General features: G+C 36.8%; 1 protein-coding gene across 4 annotated transcripts; it reads left to right on the top strand.

Annotated features, from left to right (window-relative positions):
- The first annotated feature begins 1,316 nt into the window (after positions 1 to 1,316).
- Positions 1,317 to 19,808, top strand: bcl2l13 (BCL2 like 13). Of its 4 annotated transcripts, none has more exons than XM_051135190.1 (7): positions 1,317 to 1,433; positions 2,178 to 2,361; positions 6,588 to 6,683; positions 6,781 to 6,937; positions 7,238 to 7,310; positions 7,431 to 7,559; positions 18,447 to 19,808. In XM_051135190.1, the coding sequence occupies exons 2-7, from the start codon at positions 2,238 to 2,240 to the stop codon at positions 19,305 to 19,307; spliced, it is 1,440 nt and encodes a 479-aa protein (XP_050991147.1). In that variant the 5' UTR covers positions 1,317 to 1,433; positions 2,178 to 2,237; the 3' UTR covers positions 19,308 to 19,808. The 4 variants fall into 4 exon arrangements, with proteins under 4 accessions (XP_050991147.1, XP_050991145.1, XP_050991144.1 ...); XM_051135188.1 differs by having other exon boundaries at positions 1,353 to 1,486; XM_051135187.1 differs by having other exon boundaries at positions 1,362 to 1,501.
- Positions 19,809 to 20,436: the final 628 nt, after the last annotated feature.

Genomic DNA, 20,436 nt, shown 5'->3' with positions numbered 1-20,436 from the left:
TTTTTTTTTGATAGTTGTTCATGAGACCCTTGTTTGTCCTGAACAGTTTTGTATATTTTAACCCTTTCCAACAATGACTGTATGATTTTGAGATCCATTTTTTCACACTGAGGACAATTGAGGGACTCATATGCAACTATTACAGAAGGTTCAAACGCTCACTGATGCTCCAGAAGGAAACAATGCATTAAGAGACAGGGTTGTAAACTTGTAAATTTAAATTAAATTTTTGTAAACTTGGGTAAATTTAACTTACCTTGTCTTCTGGGAAAACATGTAATTCTGTAGCTTCTGAAGGGTAGTACTGAATGAAGAAAAAAAAAAAGATATTTAGGCAAAATTAGAAGAATGTACACATCTTCATTCTGTTCAAAAGTTTACACCCCTGGCTCTTAATGCATTGTGTCTCCTTCTGAAGCATCAGTGAGCATTTGAACCTTCTGTAATAGTTGTATATCAGTCCCTCAGTTGTCCTCAATGTGAAAAGATGGATCTCAAAACCATACAGTCATTGCTGGAAAGGGGTTCAAATACACAAAAATGCTGAAAAACCAAAGAATCTGTGGGACTTGAAGGACTTTTCTGAAGAACAGCAGGCAGTTTAACTGTTCAGGAGAAACAAGGGACTCATGAACAACTATCACTAAACAAAAAAACAAACAAACAAACAAACAAACAAAAGACAGCTGTGGATCATTCAGGTAACAACACAGCATTAAAAACAGTATTAAAAGTGTACTGTATGTAAACTTTTGAACAGGGTCATTTTTATAAATTCAACTATTATTTTCTCTAGAGGACTATATGTAAACGTCTTTTATGTCAAATATTTTATTCAGGTCAGTAATAAATAAATAAATAACATGCATTTTGTACAGTATGATCTCTTTTATTTTGGTAAAATAATGAACATTTTGCAGATTCTGCAAGGTGTATGTAAACTTTTGACTTACACTGTATATGTTCACGCTGTCATATAATAAAACAGACGTTACTGGTAGGAAGTGACAAATTATTAAGTTTAAATTTAAAAGTTAAATCAAAAACTAGTAAGTTTAAAAAACAACTACTCCAATGTGAGTTGATTCAAAAGATTCGAAAAGAACAGGCTCATTAGCGTCATTCGTTCGTGAATCGAACTCAAAGATTCACTAAAATGAACCGACACATATGAGTCATTCTAAAGCTCTTAACTCAACTGGACCTATACGTTTTGTTAAAACAAGAATTCATACTCTGCTCCCCACTCTATCCTTGACCTTCACGTTTTCACGTCCTCCCGCGTCATTGTAACAGAAATACAATCGAGGCGGAGCAGCGAGCGTGGCTTCATCCTCTCGCACACGCGCAGCATGGGCACCACGCACGCGCACGTCCAAACAGCTAACCATCCCACAGGCAGAGCAGTTATATAGTTAACTGAAAGAAACCGGGTGAGCACATTTGTCAGAGCCTCTGAGCGAACAAAATTATCACTGGCGCAGAGGTACGACACCTTCGAGTTAAGTCGCAGCATGTTCACGTTAAATGGATAGCATGTTATGTTATGAGTGACACTAACAGGTTATGTTTAAACTTTAGCGGCTAGCTGGTTGCTCGGGCATGCGAGTAGGTGTGGCGAGCACACGCAGAGGTTCAGTGGGTGTTTGAGTGCGCTACATTGTACACCATGTTCTATTAAATGTAGTGGACTTACTTAGTGCAAATATCTCACGTCACTTTCGGGACATTTGCCAGCGAAAATGTGCGTTGCTATGTTTATAGGAACTGTCCAGTTTTGAAGTGGTCAGGAGACAAACTTGAGCAACTTCAGAGTTGGGTGTCTTGGTGGTGTCAGTGTTGCATGCATGGAAAGAATTCACATATCAGTCAAGGGGTTTGTGAAATAATCTTACGTAACCGTTTTAGTTACATCTGTATTTCTGTTTCAGACTGGCACCTCACACAAGCTGTTGAGTTGTCGTGAAATAGTTCACCATTATATAAGAATCCTGTCATCGTTTACTCATGCTATGAGTGTTAGGCTGAATGACAACCTCAGTCACTTTCATTGTATGGAAGAAAAAATGGCCTTTGTTTTTCTTAGTGGAGCAGATGTCTTGAACTTCAGAAAAAACCCAAATTGTATGGTTAACTTAGTATTTATACATGCCTCATTAAGTGTTTGTTTGTTTTAGGACTTGTGAACCCTGTCATTTGGTTGTGCATGTCCCTGAGAGCCTCACATTTTTTCTTCAATGGCTGCCTCTGGCTCCTCCACCACAGTGCCTGAAGGATTTCACTATGAGACCAAGTATGTCATCCTCAGCTACCTCAGCCTGCCCCCACCATCAAGATCAAGACCCTCAGAGACAACGGAGGGTAAGAACTCATGTGACCCTGGACCACAAAACCGGTCATAAGGGTCAGTTTTTTGAAATTGAGATGTATACATCATCTAAAAATTGGATTAGTAAGCTTTCTATTGATGTATGGTTTGTTAGGATAGGACAAATTTGGCTGAGATACAACTATTTGAAAATCTGGAATCTGAGGGTGCAAAAAAATCTAAATATTGAGAAAATAGTCTTTAAAATAGTCCAAATGAAGTTCTTAGCAATGCATACTATTAATCAAAAATTAAGTTTTGATATATTTACAGTAGAGAAAATATACAAAGTATCTTCACTGAGCATGATCTTTACCTAAAATCTTAATGATTTTTGGCATAAAAGAAAAAACGATAATTTTGACCCATACAATGTATTTTTGGCTATTGCTACCAATATACCCGTGCTACTTAGGACTGGTTTTGTGGTCTACGGTCACATATGTGCAATATGACCAAAATCTTATATAGTTATTTTTACTTCAAATAAGGTCTTTATGATATCAAATTTTTGATACCATAGAAATGTCATAATTCTTGTAATCACCAGTGTCAATATCACAAAAAACTAGCCTTAAGTCAAAAAAACTAAAATAAAAAACACTCAAGCTTACTGAAGACAAGTAAACAGTCAGTGATTAAATAAGAATAAGAAACTAAATACAAGCAACAGGACAAAAAAATCTACAGTAGAACAAATAAATATTGTATAAAGTAATCAAATGTATAAAAACACTGCATATTCCTCACTGTGTAAATTAAATGCATATTTCTTCTAAAAGTTACAAATATGATGTATCAAGAGCAGTGAGAGATATTCTCTCTGTTGCTTGATTAACAAGAATGACAGCTGTCGCTTTAAGAGCTGCCCGGATCCAATATACTGTTACACTTGTGTTTTCTTTCTCAGCTGTTTGCTTTCACTCAAGACCTAAATTACTGTGTTCACAAGGATACTTGCAAAGACGCGCATTTTGACACATGTAGTTGTGTGGATTTAACTGTTAAAGGCCTATAAAGCGGCAAAAACGCTCAGAAAGAGTCTCTCAGACAGTGCTCGCATATACTGAAATGTTCTCTTTTGATGTTGCATTTCAACTGCTTAAAATCACTTGTTTTTAAACAGCAATACTTAAAAATGCATGTAAGCGATACGTTTTTTTTATGATCACATAGCCATAGCACAGCAGCATCACGTGAGCATGTAACCTCAGTGGAGACAATAGTCTAAAATCTCTACTGGTTAATCGTGTCTACTGGTATATCGGCCACCACTAGTGTACATGCATGGAAAAAGTCATCTGCTTTATGCAATATCTATCTATAGTAGAATATCAACTTAGTGATGATTCTGGAATGTCAGTCAAATGTCAAATAAATACTGTTTTAACTGTGTAAAATACATACAATATGCATCAAATGGTGAGATATATATACATACACACAAGTAAACATGACTGTAACGGTAGGAGAAAGCAGTGTAGATGTTGTGGGGAAAAAACTAATAAAATGTAGCAGTTACTACAGAAATAATTGCTGATCTAGCACTTCTTATGCTGTCCGTAGAGCTGCTTTGCTGAGAATCTGGGTTGCTAACAGCACCATTAAAGTTTTAGTCTCTAGTAGGGTTTGTCCACACTTACTAAGGTCACATTCCTGCTCCAGGAATCTCCATTTTGCCCTTGAACATGGACTATACCTCAGAGTGCTGTATACAGAGTGCTGCAACCAGTGTAATTTGATTGAAATATGCCTGCAGGTATTGCAAGTAATGCATTAACAAATCCTTCAGAGTGCGTGTGTTGTCTATACTTATGTGGCAGTCCATATACACTACCAGTCAGAAGTTTTTGGACAGTAAAAGTTTTAATGTTTTTTAAAGAAGTCTCTTCTGCTCATCAAGCCTGCATTTATTTTATTCAAAGTACAGAAACTATTTAAAATTTTACTATTTAAAATAACTGTTTTCTATTTGAATATATTTTAAAAATGTAATTTATTCATGTGATTTCCAAGCTGAATTTTTAGCATCATTACTCCATATATTGTAAAAATATATGTACATGACAAAAATAGTCAATACTTGTGTTTATGCCAGGCACACCGCACACGTTTGAAGTGACTCTCCGCGCTCCTTCTGTAAAGATACATGCATATGCCCCCTTCAATTAAATATAGCCGAAATCCGTTGCCATGACTTATTGCCAGAGGAAAAAATAAAGTTTTAGTCGCATAACATTGGTTCATTGAAACAGTGTCATTTCGCAACACATTTTTATCGACATTTATAAAATATCGCCAAAGTTTTGTGCAAATCTGTAATGAAAACGCATCTATTCTGACTTTGATAGCGTTCCATGGCTTTTTTTTTTTTTTTTTTTTTTTTTTTTTAGAGGAGAGGTTTTAAGGTGGATTCTTGTGAATATTGACTTTTACGCTCTTTATTTGGAGTTTACTTGTGGAGTTCAGAAGCAGATGCATAGAGTTTGTCATTGACAATTAGCCTGGTTGACTTAACATAGAGGATGGTATGGGTTTAAGCTGCCTGTTGGAGATTTTGGAGCCTTGGGCATATCAGTGGTTCAATGAGGAATGTCCTGTGTCCTGCTCTGGTTTTCATTCAGTCAGCTTTGAAAGTAGCTTCTGATCCCTCTTTCCACTCGACTCGCTCTGCACTCTGACAGACTGTCATATGCGATCAGCGTTGGCTTGTTCACATGCCACTGTTCAGAGTAAAGCTCAGCCTGAACAAAACTGACTGAAGACCGGCCCAGCCTGGGAAAAGTCAGTGTGAGCTCTCATCAACTTTTGTAATGTTGTAAAAAGCCTTTATTGTCTGCTTCACAGTCATTTTACACACACTCTCTCTAAATCTCTTTCTTTCCCTCTCTAACACTTCTTTTTATAGTCATTCACTGGGTCTGTGTGGTTGAGAGAGCTGAAAGCCTGGGCCTGAACAAACACTAAATAATTCACCGGTGTATGAATGAATAGCCACGCAATGGCTTAAAGCACCACAGAAAAGCCAGTTGTTATAACAAACATAGTATTGTTTCTAATAACATATTAAAATATAATAAAAGTGGAATTGATTTAAAAGTAGCTGGACAAAACAGGCTTAACTTTCTTTTTGCTATTTACATATATTATCTGGAGCACATGATATGTTGTGACATTATGTTCAAAAGTGCTGAGTTTGACCCTGATTTGTCATTCTGTGTCTGTCAGGTTGTGTACTGAAAATACTGGATATTACATAAGTTAGTTTCTGTTCTTTCTGCCTGTTGAATGCAAAATGTTATGCATGCTAATATTTCATCTAAAATTGACATTGTGTTGCCCCTACAACCTGATTTGCAAAAGTTAATCTTCGCTGATAATAAATTCTTCTGTTGGATTGTTTGAGAGTTATTGAAGTCCATTAGTATTTTGAGAAGATGAGGGCATGTGTGTTACAGTCCAGTACCTTTAGCTAAGTTTCACCTTCAGTTTTCTTTCCACTTCACCTTTTTTAGCTTCATCAGTCAGGTAGAAAATTATTCAGCTGAGGTTTTCCAGCTGGTTTTTGCTTAATATATTTTCATCAAGATTCAAAAGACCGAGATTGCTTTAAAAAAATTAAAGGGATAGTTTACCGAAAAATGAAAATTCTGGCATTAACTACTCACCCTCATGTCGTTCCAAACCTGTAAGACCTTTATTCATCTTCGTTACACAAATTTTTGATGAAATCTGAGAGCATTCTGACCCTGCATAGACAGCAATGCAACTGAGCCATTTCAAGGCCATTTATTACAAGAATACTTTTTGTGCGTAAAGAAAACAAAAATAATGTCATTCATTAAACAATTCTTCTCTTTTGTGTTACCATTATTGTCGTTTTCTTTGCACACAGAAAGTATTAAAAAAATGCATACAATAAGTATGAAAATGTAATAATGCTTACATGTTTTGTTTACACCCAATTTTTTAATTTGTTTTTAATCAAGATTGTTATTTTAAATGTAAAAGAGCCTCAGGTTTCAGCTGTTATTGTGTCTTGCACAAAGTATTTTGTCTTTATAGATTTACTAATTGATAGTCAGTACTTAAATTTAATTAAAGAAAGAAGTAAACAGGACATCAATATAGAGAAATCAGAATTATTCATAATTGTATATCTGTAAGGTCTTTGAATGTTTGAAGGACAATTTTTTAGATATGTTATGATTCTGTGCAGGAGAGAGCCATTCGACACAGGAAGTGGAAAGAGAGCAGAGCCTGAAGAAACAGATTGAGAATGAAATGAAGCAGCTGGAAGAGGAAATTGCGGCCTGTAAGATATTTTTTGGTTATTACACTGCATTTTCATGATAAAACAAACCTGAAATCTGGATCATAGCTTAAAGTCATCTGCCTCTTTCTCCGCTCAGCTTTTTCCAGAACCGGCTTTGATCAGCTCACATCCCCAGTGTTCAGTCCAGCCAATCCAGAAAGCTCCATAGAAGACAGCCTGGCAGTGCTGGCGGACCGCGTCTCACGGGACCTGGACACGCACCTGTCCTCCGCCACTCACACTCTTCTAAGCAGGTTCTTTTAAACGTCCAGAGAAATTCCTGGACGATTTTAGTAGTTGGAAAAAAGATCTAGCCACGTACTTGGCAGTGGTGTATGCCAGAAAAATGCGTTGTGTAAACAGCCTGCACACACAGTTATTATAACTTGGCTTAAAAAGTGAGTCCCAATGACTATTCCTGACGTTTAACTTAAATATTGACGAAAGCTTTCAACATATGTTATGCTGATGGTTTTGTTTTTGTTTTTAAAGAACAAGCACATTCACATAAATGCGGAGAAATTATGTTCATAATGTGTGTGTCTCTTGTGCAGTGATTTGGACTTTGAACGTTTCAGAGCAACGGTGGACGAGGTGTCCTCTCATGCTCAAGGAGGATGGAGCAAGGTAATTAAAAACACTCAGCACACAGATGCACACAAAGCACTCTTGAGGCCATTGGGATGTTTTCACAGAATTGTGAATGTCTCTGTCCTTCATTTTCTTACGCTGTGTTTCTCTGTTTAGGTGTTGGTACCTTTAGTATTGTTACAAGCCCTACAGAATGAGGGGCTGCCACTGGAAACACTGCTACGTTATGGTTTGTGTTACCTTGAGGAATCGCAAGCAGACTTCATCATTCAGCAGGGAGGATGGGTGAGTGACTTCGATTTGATAGGTGATGTACCGTCTGTACTTACATGTGGATGGTATAACCAGTTGCACATAATGGACATTTTTGTGTCTCTTTTTCCGATGCATTTGTGCGTTATGTGAGTTCACAAAATAAATGAACAGCACTCACACTGACAAATGAATATCTCTGCAACCTATTAGCAACTTACGAAACATGACGATAGAATTGTCTAACTGGATGTCCCTTAAAGCAGTGGTTCTTGAGCTTTTTGACCGAAAGGTCCCCATTTTCCAATACAAATCTGGAGATACTTGTTTGTTTATAATCTCTTCTTATAAACTGAAACTAGGAAACGCTAGTTATTGAGAGGGGAAAAAATGATTTCATTTTTTTGTTAGCAATTAATTAGAGCTGCACGATTAATCGTTAACAGATCACGATCTCGATTCAGTCACCCACGCGGTCTTATTTCTGAGACAACGATTCGTATGTCTATTAAACCTTTGATAAAGTCATACTGAAACATTCGAAAACTATGAGAACAGTTATGCTTAGGTATGAAACAGCTTTACAAGCAGACTTTTCAACCATTTATAGTTGTGATATAAACACTGATGGTTATTGTAGGGATCAAAAAACAGGAAATCATCTGTTGAAGGTAATTTTTGCTTCAAATTGGTGCTTTAAATTACATTTGTTGATCACAATGTTGATAACGTTGTTACAAGTAGAGTATTTATAAATGAGTCATTTAATTGTTCATTTAAGAGATTTGTTTAAAAACACTGATTCAGTAATGAAACAAGTGATGTATTTGAGTGTGTCATTTAATTGTTCATTCAGGAGATTGCTAATGCTAATTCATTCAGTAATGAAACAAATGAAGTATGATTGAATTGTTTATTCAAGAGATTCGTTCAAAATTTCTGATTTATTCAGTTATTAAACAAGTGAAGTATTTATGAGTCATTGAATCGTTCATTCAAGAGATTTGTTCAGAAACACTGTTTTATTCAGTAATGAAACAAGTGAAGTATGTATGAGTGAGTCATTGAATCATTCATTCAAACAATTTTTAAAAATAAGTCATTCAAACTAATAAAATCGTTTTTAATAAACTGCAGCAATTAATATTTTGTCACAGCCTCTGGTAAATGACGTTATTTCTGTTTGAAACAAAAATTGTGATTCTCAATTTATCCAAAATCATGCCGCCCTACAATGAATTAAGTTAGAATATTTTAATTTCTCATTAATAATATGAATATTAAATGTATTGATGATAATATATTAATTAGAATAATTCTAAGTCATCTTGGGGATTTGCAGAGGCCTGTTAGTCCTGGCCCCCTGGTTGACAACCACTGCTGTAAAGAGGTTAAAGAGATCACCCAAAAAGTTCACCCAAAAATGAAAATTCGCCTTCAATTACTCACCCTCATGTCATTTCAAACCCATAAGACCTTCGTTTATTTTCAGAACACAAATTAAGATATTTTTAATGAAATCCAAGAGCTTTCTGACCCTGCATAAACAGCAACACAACTGACACATTCAAGGCCCAGAAAGGTAATAAGGACATTGTTAAAATAGTCCATGTAACATCAGTGATTGAACATCAATTTTATGAAGCTACGAAAGTACTTTTTGTGCACAAAGAAAACCAAAATAACGACCTTTTTCAACAATTTCTTTTCTACTTTGTCAGTCTTTGATGTGCGTTCTCAAGAGTACCACGGCATCAGCTCCTGTCTCATGAATGCTGTTGAAGGCTGACACAGAAGAGAATACATTTTTGGTTTTCTTTGCACAAAAAGTATTCTAGTATCTTCAGAAAATTACGGTTGAACCACTGATGTCACATGGACTATTTTTAGCGATGCTCTTACCATCTTTCTGCGCATTGAACATGGTAATGTTGCTGTCTATGGGTCAGAAAGCTCTTGGATTTCATCAAAAATATCTTAATTTGTGTTCCAGTGAACAAAGGTCTTACGCATTTAGAACGTCAGGGCGAGTCATTTTCATTTTTGGGTGAACTGTTCCTTTAAGGTTAGTTAAAAAGGCAAAACACAGGGGGAATGGTCATTCACTGTGTTTTTTAAGACTCTTGTCAGGAGAGGGAGCCAGAGCTGTGCTCATGTTGTTAACATATTACCTAATTCAGCTACCATAATTTTACCAACACATTGTGTGTTGACAAATAATACTTCGTTTCAGTTTTTTGCTCCAAGTGTACAGGACAGACCAAGGGTCTGTGTCATCCATACAATCCTTACAAGTGTTTTTGTAACCGCATTATGCGGCACATGATGGTCAAGATAACTTCCTGTAGTGTTTCATCAACAATTTCACCTTATTTTCATTTTATGGATGCTAATTTTATGGTGTTTCTGTCAAGTCGTCATGATCATGAGCATATTTGTTTATGGTCACAATTAAGAATTACCCTTTAGCTTAATGTTTTGCATAATGTGCACAAACATTTCCATTCATCTTATCAAAATGCAGTTGTATGTAGGCTAATTTGATAGTTCAAACTCAAGATTATTAATTTCAGAAAGCTATCATTTCCTCATGCAAATGTTTTATGAGAACAGCTCTTTAATTCTGTCAGATGATGTCATAAAGCATAATGAAGGTCTTGTTTGTTTATAACACTGTATATAGGTCACACTGTATCTCAAATGAGAGCCGTTCTGTGTGCGAGATGAAGAACTCAGTCAGAAGGATTAATTTAATTAGTGCACCGTTAACACTTATACAAGGAGGAGGGGAGACCATTGTTTTACACTGCCGCTCAGTACAGGACCACATTCCAGTGATGGAGCGAGAGCTTTGGCATAGATAATATAGGATAAGCATCTGTTTGAGTTTGAATGCAGCTGGGAGGAGTCTGATGAGGAGGAGGAGACCGTGTGCAAACAAACCAGACCTCCCGCTCAGCAGTTCCAGCCCTTTTACTCTGACAGCAACCTTTATCCTGTCTATACTTTCTCTCTGCCCACTCATTGACTTTATTTCCTTGTGGTCACTGCTGCGCACTTAGGAGCCGAACACAGGCAGGTAGGACAGCTGAATTTCTTTAGATGTCTGGAACAGATGAGATTTATCTCATGTGGTCCATTTGCACAACAATATAAATGTTACGGATTGAGGTCATTTTGACCGCTTTCTGGCTCTCCATCATGTAATGGCTGTGGCAGCGAAGTTGTAAATGGATAATAAAATAGCAAACACAAGGACACTCTCACAAGGTTTAGTTCTTAATTTAGTTCTCTCCATTAATTAGGTCAGTCAGTAAATATTTAATTTAATGTTTAACCTGTTTTAGTGTAGAAATGACTGTGGTTGGAGTGACACTGTTTGCTCGTTTCTGCTTTAAGCAGAATATAAGTGTGTTTAGGGCAATCATTAGTGTTTTGCACCTTTGCAATCATAGAGAACAAAATAATAAAACAGGCCTTGTTTGTGAAACATGAGAGTAATTTCTGAGTAAATTGTTGCTTCAATATAGTGACAGTTTATGTACGAATGGTTTTAATGCACAATTTATGGAGAAATTAGTTTCATGAATGCGACCCAAAGCAAGTGACCTGAATGAGAAGGAATCTGTGTGTGTATATTTTGCAAAACCCAGGGCGAAGCAGCGAGAAGCCATTTTGAAAAACAAAATACAGCATAAGTCAATGACATGTTTATGCTGAATCATGCTGTCTGCCCTGATCATGACAAACTCCTGTAGGTCAAGGGAAAGCATTCAATAAACCACCAAAGGGGTAACGGATACCCAGTGTGGGGGACGTATGGGACATTTTGTCTTGTGAGTTACTCCGCCCCTTTATCCCCTTCCTGTCCCTTGGTCTGTTCTGTACGCAACACAGAGTTGACCTTCAGGGTGCCTGTGTCACATGGCACAGCAAAGATTCTTGAGATGGCTTGATGTGATGTAATTTGACTCCCGTTGTGCTGGTACAGACAAACTGCTACTAAAGCATGTGCCCCTGTCTATGTATCAGTAGGTGCTGAGTGTGAACCTCAAGCCACGTCAGGTCGCATCAGCCGGCACATCGCACAGCCCGGCCTCTTACGTAACTACATTATACAGGCGATGTGCTGCTCTCATCACACAAACAGAGGCATACGCCACCCCCACACACTTCAGAGATGAAGAATAAAAATAAATCTGATAAATCCTCCTATGAATCAGCTGGAGCAAGGCTGTCCCAGTTTGACTGCCTCCAAATTATTCACAGTGCTAGTTGAGAGGGTGACCTGTATGCTTGACATCCTATGGGAGATTCAGAGGAGACTTTTACCTTGGTGTCCAAAGTTGGTTTTGATTTAGTTAGTAATATTAAATGTTTGCTTATGTGCATTTAGGAAAGGGGTCGGCGACATGACCAAAATCTTATATCACGATACGTGTAATTTTATTTTGCGATAACGATATATATATCACAATTCGAGTTATTTTAGCTTCGAATAAGGTCTTTATAAAATCTAAATTTTTGATACAATAGAAATAATTCATAATTTTTGTCACCAGTGTTAATATCACAAAAAAACTAATACTAGCTAATAGCCTAAAAACAACCCTCAAGCTTATGAAAGATAAGTAAACAATCAGCGATTAAATAAGAATAAGAACCTAATTACAAGCAATAGGACTCAAAAACTAATCAAATATATGAAAACACTGTATATTCTTCACTGTGTAAATTAAATATATATTTACTCTTATAAAATTTACAAAAGTATGGAAGCATGTTTCCGCCACCGCCACTGAATTAAAAAAAAAAAAAATTATATATATATATTTTAGGTTGCGACTTTTAGTCTTACAATTCAGATTTTTTTTCCTAGAATTGTGTGATATAAACTCGCCATTACGAGTTATAAAGTCAGAATTGCATGATATAAACTCACAATTCAAATTTTTTTCCTCAGAATTGTGATATACACTTGCAGTTCTGAGTTATAAAGTCACAATTGCAAGATATATAAACTCACGCGAGTTGTAAAGTTAGAATTCTGACTTTTTTTCCCCAGAATTGCATAATATAATCTTGCAATTGCGAATTATAAAGTCCGAATTTCAAAATATAAACTCATAATTCGGACTTTTTTTCAGAATTGCGTAATATAAACTTGCAATTGCGAGTTAAAGTCAGAATTGTGAGATATAAAATTCTGAATTTTTCTTAAAATTGCGAGGTATAAACTCACAATTGCAAGTTATAAAGTCAGAATTGCGAGATTAAAACACTTTTGACTTTGTTTTTCTTGCGCTAATGCGAGTATCTCGCGATTCTGACTTTTTTCTTACAATTCTGACTTTTTGTTCTTGCAATTCTGACTTTTTTTCTCAGAACTGTTATCAGATATAAACTTGCAGTTGAGCATCATAAATGCCGATTTTGAGGGGGGAAAAAGTTCATCTCAGAATTGCGAGTTTATATAATTCAATTCTGACTTTATAACTCACAATTGTGAGTTAGTCACACAGTTTCCAAACTCGCAGTTGCAAGAAAAAAGAATTGCGAGTTAAAAAGTTGCAATGACCTTATTTTATTTTTTATTCAGGGGCAGAAATGGGCTTCCAAACAAAAGATATTTAGTAGAGCAGTGAGAGATTTTCTGTCTTTTGTTGTTTAATTAACGTGAATGACTGCTGTCACTTTAAGAGCTTCCCTACTGTTAAATGTGTTTTCTTTCTCTGCTGTTTGCTTTAACTTAAGACCTAAATTACTGTGCATTTGGACACATACAATTGTGCTCAGAAAAGTGCTCAGAAACAGTCTCTCAGAGTTCTTGTTCGCTGCTGATTGCATTTTAACAACTTAAAATAACTTGTTTTTAAACCACAATGCTTAAAAATGCTTTTGTAACCACGTAGCACAGCAATTTCATGCAAGTGTGTAACCATGATAGAGACGATAGACCAAAATCTCTACCAGTTAATCATGTCTACAGTATATGGCCCACCTAATTTAGGATATTTTTAGATGTATTAAAAGGGGGAAATGTGAATTGATCAAACTGATGCTTTATTAATAATTGAGCGGGCTTATGCGGTGAGTTCCCTCCAGTAGGTTATACCAGATAACAACTGGCCTTGTTATCAGCACACACAGTTCAGCATTCACATTCGAATGGTACAGTATGTGGAAATCTACATATCTGGTGCATCCTCAACAGACAAGATATGTTTATCTTTGGTGTGGATGCCTTAACAATAGAAACTGCCTTACAAGGGTGTGAAAAGTAGTGTCTAAAAGTAGCTCTAATACTTGTTAGCAGCACGGTATTACCAAATGGTTACCACTAGAAAGGTTGTATGCTCTGAAACCCATTCTATCTTCAATATTGATTTCTTGTATGAACGTGAAAACATTTGAGTTTGGCAGGCATGCGTAAGTTTTTGTCTTCAGGTGAGGGTGGGTACATGTGCTTAGGGTGGAGTGGTTCATAGGCACCCAAGGCTCACCTAAGAGAACACACCTTATAGCATAACTTCATTTTTGGACAGTCTCTGGATAGGACAGCAAGCCTAATCTTGCAGGAAACATCAGTCTTACTCTACCATTTCAGAAAGGTATTGTCAATTTGGAATATGTACATAGAGTTTTTGTTGGTCTGTTTACTTCATAACCGTACTGATTCATGCTCGAGTCTATAGAGCTAAGAAAGGAGAATGTAACATTGAAAAGCATGTGATAAAGAAATACATGATTGTAAGCAATATATAATATAGAAACGCACTGTCACATTGTACTGGTTGTGTGCTTGTGGTCCTCTATCTGTTAGCCGTCAGATGTTAATCCAGATGCTGGGATCTAATATGTTTTGAAAGCATTCGTGAGAGACAGGATTACATGTGAAACTAGATGCACGTGCACCGTGGTGGATTACTAAAATCTGAAAGACCAGAAAATGCACAGGGAGCAGAACGGTGTCCTTTAAGATGAGTAAGCAAGGGGTGGTATTTTAAATTTGCTTAATGCAAATGAGCAGAAACTGACATGATAATGAGTGAAAAATTCAAATAGGCTCATTTTGCATGCTTGACCTAGTTGCGGTAGACATGTAGACCTTAGTTGCATATGCACACACCACAGCTATATGGTGATGTCACTGTGTGGGTGACAGGGGAAGATAAAGACATGACTCTAGATAGGAGGGACCCCGGCTAACAGTACAGTGAATACAGGTGGAGAGTGGGTTAACACACTTCCTGCTGAGGTCTTACAGACTTCCCTTATTGCAACCATTGCCCTCAGATCTGTCTTTACGTGTTTTTAAAAATCTTTGTTCAAGTTACAGTCAAACCAAAAATGATTCAGACACCAGATACATATTTTTTTAGTTATAGTTTATTTATGTAAGTGAGGAAAGCGAAATAAAGTAAACTGTAACATATTATACCCAAAAATTCTTCATACAGTGGACTACCAGTAAAACAGAAATTTGGGACCAAACATTTAATTTGACGCTTTGACATGAACATGTTTTGTTACATACATTTCTATCAAAGTTATCTGACATTATCAAGACGAATTTATTCTGACACAGTTTAACTCATACGTTCTTGTCATATTTTGTTACTGTTTTCTAAACTATAGCAAATAAACTGATAATCTGAGAAATTTTGAAGGTGTCTGAATAAGTTTTGGTTTGACTGTATTTTAGAAAATAAAATAACTAATTAGTGTTTTGCTGCATCTCTGTTGATTTACAGAATAAAAGCTTTTATCTCATACTAAATATACTAAAATGCAGCTACTGTAAGCTAACTTCATATTCAGTTAATAGCTGTTGCGGTTTTGCATTTTAAAGTTGATTTTGTTCAGTCAACCGTGAAGCAGAGGCAATTTAACAGTATAGCTGTATTATTCTTACATTCCACTAGGTGGCATAAGAAAATCAGTGACGAATGATCCCTGCAATGGTAAATTCCACTTACTGTACTAAAGAAGGCATATGTTTTAAAAAAGTTTTATTTTAACAAACTACACTACCATTGTAGTAATGGTAATTAAAACTCACATCAAAGCTGCATTTATTTAATTAAATACAATACAAATTGTATTACTGTAAAATATTGTTACAGTTTAAAAAAAATGATTTAAATTTTAATATTAAAATGATTTAAATTTTAAAATTTATTCCTGTGGCAAAAGTCAGTTTTAAGCAGACGTTGTTCCTGTTACTTCATTATCCTTCAGAAATTACTCTAATATGTTGGTTTGGTCCTCAAGAAACATTTACTGTTATTATCAATGCTGAGAACAGTTGAGGTGCTTGATGTGTTTTTGAAAGTGAAAGTGTTACTTTTTTGATCAATTTATTGCACCCTTAATAAATTAATTTCTTTAAAATAAATCTTCTTACTGCCTCCAAACCTTTGAATGGTAGTGTACTTAAAAGAAAATAAATAAATAAATAATAATAATAATAATAATTTTGCAAATCAATTTTGGTATTGTAATGACTATACATGACGTTAGACTTTATTAATTTCAAAAACATTTTAATGTTAATTGTATGAGAATAAAATTATCCTTATTTTAATTCATACATTTTATTTATGCTTTTTAGGTCTTTTGTGTACCTCATGCTTCTTTTAGGCACATTTAATTGTGAAGCTCATCAGTTATATGGATCTTCATGTGAATGGTTTGCAGACACAGTCAGGCTTACCATACATGGAAATGCAGACCGTTAAAAATTAAAAGCAAACACATGGCATATTTTTGTTGTGGTGGTAGACATTAGACATTTGGAGTTAACACAGAAGGAAATACGTACATTGCGTTACCACAGTTTTAAAGTGAAGGGTAAAGGATGTGTTCTTATGACTCAGACAGTTATGTTTTACGTAAAAGTCCTTCACTAAAACATTAAGCAACAGGTGCTTAAGCAACCTTTGTCTTTGCACTGTCCTCTGAGGTTCAATTATGCTACCAAGATTTTTACATCAAAAAACAAGTAGTAATAGGCCTTTTTACTGCTACACCCACTGCTATTATTGGCTAGTTGTGTCTGTTTGACAGCATACATCCTTCATAGATGGATGCATAAATACTCTTCATATCAAACAATCTGTAATAACAAACAAAGCAATTGTGACCACATAATAACAATGGTTATTCACACTTGTGTGGTGTGACATTACTGTCAGATCCAGTATAGTCAGCACAGCATTGTCTTTTAGTTTAAGTCGAATTAAGTGAAGCAAGTTTTTACTGACACGACTGAACTTTCATTAAAAAAAAGTAAGAAATCCACTTTTTCCTAATGCTGCAAAAACGTTTTTTTCCACAACTTGGCACTGCACAGCGTCGTCTTGTGTTTGGAGCAATCTTCATCATTTGGTTTCTGCGTAGATGCCTTTTGTTATTTGTTATTTTACACTACATGTGCAAATTGGTGGGCGGGGCTAAACAGGCAGAAATGTAAGCAGGCGTTGCTTTTCTGTGGAGGCGGAGTTTAGCCACACTATTACATCATAAAGTGGCACATTCTATAACCTGTTGATTTTATTATAAGCTGTTTTTAGACTAAAGGCCCTGATATACTGATATACGAACTAATGTGTCAAAATCTGACCAAAACTAAATTCGTTTTGGGAGTTCGGAACGGCTTGGCAAAGTGAACTTTCCGTTCTGGCTGCAAAACACCTTCGTACTACAATTGGTCTGTGACAATTATCTCATAGGAGGTGTGGGCTGAGGCTCCGCCTTCTTTTATGCAGAACTCTTCTCTGGGTTAATTTCGTCTGTTGAGTCTTTCGGTTAGACGTCCGTGGGTAAAAACATGAGCACAGTAGCTGCTTTTTATAGTAGCAAATAAAGTTGTGCTTCTGATGAAATTAGGCACTGATGCGCAGCACGTATTTACATATTCATTTAAATGTTGCTTTCAATAGAGTGGGTAGTGTCAGGGTGTTCGCTAACAGTATACCCCTGCTCACATATTTCCAACTCCTTTAGAGTTTTATCTCTAAATGAACGAAAAGGAACTTTGTTTTGAGTATATCGGGGCTTTAACAAGAAAGTTTTGAGTTCTAAAACTTGCAGGATAGTTTGTACAGTACAATATGTCAAAAGATCAATGGAATTTTTTCCTTTTAATTTTAATTTGATTTAATTTAATTTTAACTTATTTCTCATTTATCCACCTTTTTCCTGAGTAACCATGTTAAAATGGTTAAAAAAAAAAACAACCTCACATGCTCGTCTTGTTTAGCTCTGCATGAACTCAGTGTATTTAAGACAGTTAGGGTAGGTAAAAAAAAAACTCAACAAAAAAAAGGTAAAACAGCGATGTAGTGCGATTTTGAAATTTGAGAAGAAAATGAGATGGGAGTTTTTCGGCCTACCCTAACTGTCTTAAATACACCAAGTTCATGCTGAGCTAGACAAGACAAGCAATTAAGGTTAAAAAGTATATAAATTTATTTTTTTTTAGAAAATAACTGATCATTTTGCTAGATAACACCGTTATTTCTTGGCTGGGATCATTTAGAGCTCTTTGAAGCTGCATTTAAACTGCATTTTGGAATTTCAAACTCCTGGGCCTATAGAAGTCCACCATATGGAAAGAAATCCCGAAATGTTTTCCTCAAAAAACATAATTTCTTTACGACTGAAGAAAGACATGAACATCCTGGATGACAAGGGAAGAGTAAATTATCTAAATTTGTGTTTTGGAAGTGAGCTTCTCCTTTAATTTGACTAGAAACCAGAGAAATGTAAAGTGCCGGTCCAGTTGGGTGAGACTTCCGTGTTCAGAAAAAGGTGGATGGAAGAATAAAATATATTAGAAAGAGTAAAATATGTGTATTTGGAATAAAAAATGATTAACGGACCAACGGGTTGATAGTTCCACTCTCTATATTACAGGGCACTGTGTTCAGCCTGGATGAAGCTGAGGACCCTGGCGTGATCATAGCCGAGGACAGTAACGACATATACATCCTGTCAGGTGAACAGGCTTCGGATCAGCTAAGCCCTCCTGCTTCACTACTAACTCTTGGAGATAGCAGTGGGCCACCTTCCTGGCAGACAGAGAGTCTTCCTGTGTCTCTGACAGGACACGAGTCTTGGGCGCAGGTTGGCATGATGGACCCAGAAGATGCCAAGAGTCTGGACAGCACCGAGGGAGTGGCGTTAGTCGAGGAGCAAAGCGAGAACAACTCCTCGAACTCTGACATTGTCCACGTGGAACGTGAAGACGCTGAACTGCTAGAAGAAGGTGGGGAGACGTTGGAGGAAGGGGAGCTGCAGAGCAGCGTACTTAGCGTGCTGGGTAGCGAGAGCGACCTTGCTGCTGTCCGAGAAGAAGCACCAACCGCAGAGGCGGTGCAAACCGAACCTGAACCGATTGTGGTCCCAGACGTGATGGAGATCCCTCCACCTCCAGCCTCAGTAGAGGAAGAGCACCCAGTCACCCAAGAGGTTTCCGCTACCCCCTCGTTCTCCGTGCCTGAGCCTGAACTTCAGTCTCAGCCTTTTCCAGCTCCTGTGGAGCCACAGTCATCATCCCCACCTGATCTAGAACAGGAAGTGTTCCAAGAAATCCTGGAGCAGAAGATGCTTCCAGAGGTTGATCTGAAAGCCACCTCCCCCGCCCACGACCTCCCTTCTGAGGTGCAGACGAAGACGGAGACGTCTGACCTCCCCGTGCTGCTATACGGCGGTGCTGCCCTGGTGGCCATCGCTGCAGTATTGGCCTTTGGAGCACTGGCCTACAGGAAGAAGTAGAACGTCTCTGACTGTCCACAACCTCACTGTATCTCTTGCCCTAACAGAAGCCCTGTGGGTCACAGTGCCGCCACAAGCTGCACTTTATGAGAAAAGTACTCCTCTTACGTCATACCTTTTTATTTTCTGTTCTCGTTGCTTTTAGTTCTTTAAACCAGTTTTGTGACTGGAGAGGAACTTACAGGTGCAAAGTCAGGTTTCTTTGGTGAACCTGGGCTGTGACCTAGGTTTGGCCTGGTTCTGAAAGGAACATCAAGGCTTTTGATTCAAAGGAACTAAGTTAATTTTTGTTAGTGAAGCATGTTTATGAATATTTGATTTAATGAAATTAAGTTTGATTTTAAAGCGCAAGCTTGTTTGAGTGGATAATTATGATTTTACCTTATCAGAAATTAAGTGCAAAACTTTATGGGCCGTGCTCTTCAGATGGATTGTGTGACTGATGTTCTCCCAGAATATATCAGTACTTGTACAAAAGTACTCGTAACAACCGAAAGCAAAGATTTGATTCATATTAAGCATCTTCAGTGTATATTGTGAACAAATTAGGCCTGAGTAGGCTTGCAAGAATGCTTTTGTTTGAATTCCCCTTTTAAAAACTAAGAATAGAAGCCTAGGTCACAGCCTCAAATGGGAAACCCCTCTACTTTGGGTAATGCATTTTGTTTAGGGGAGTCATTTCTTAATATACAGTAATTTGGTAGAATGTGAACATTTGAACATTTGTTCTGTAAGGTACAGCACTTGTGAAAATATTACACCAGCACAGTCAATATTGCCGTGGTGACAGGGCACAGTTGACTGAATTTATCTCAGTGTCAGGAAGTGGAAGATAATTCTAGATGAGAAGTCATTTAGTTTTCTAATATGATGCATTTTGTAATTAAATGTCCCTGATTCTGGGTCCGAAGCAATTTCAATAAAATCTTATGGAAATGATAAAACATTAAACTTGTGGGTTAATCTTAAACCACTGTGATTTAGAAACAACCAAATGGGTTTTGTAATTCTAGAGTAAAAAGTGATTTGCTGTGTTAGGTAACCATCTCTCCGTTGCTCAAATCAAGTGCTGACTTCCGGTTTGGGGGACCAGAATGTCTCTTAAATGTCTTCTAAGCCACACAGATCA

The sequence above is a fragment of the Labeo rohita genome, chromosome 18 (genome assembly GCF_022985175.1).
Source record: "Labeo rohita strain BAU-BD-2019 chromosome 18, IGBB_LRoh.1.0, whole genome shotgun sequence".
NCBI classification, from domain to species: domain Eukaryota; kingdom Metazoa; phylum Chordata; class Actinopteri; order Cypriniformes; family Cyprinidae; genus Labeo; species Labeo rohita.
The sequence above is the reverse complement of the archived record's forward strand: the minus strand, read 5'-3'. Positions and strand labels throughout refer to the sequence as shown.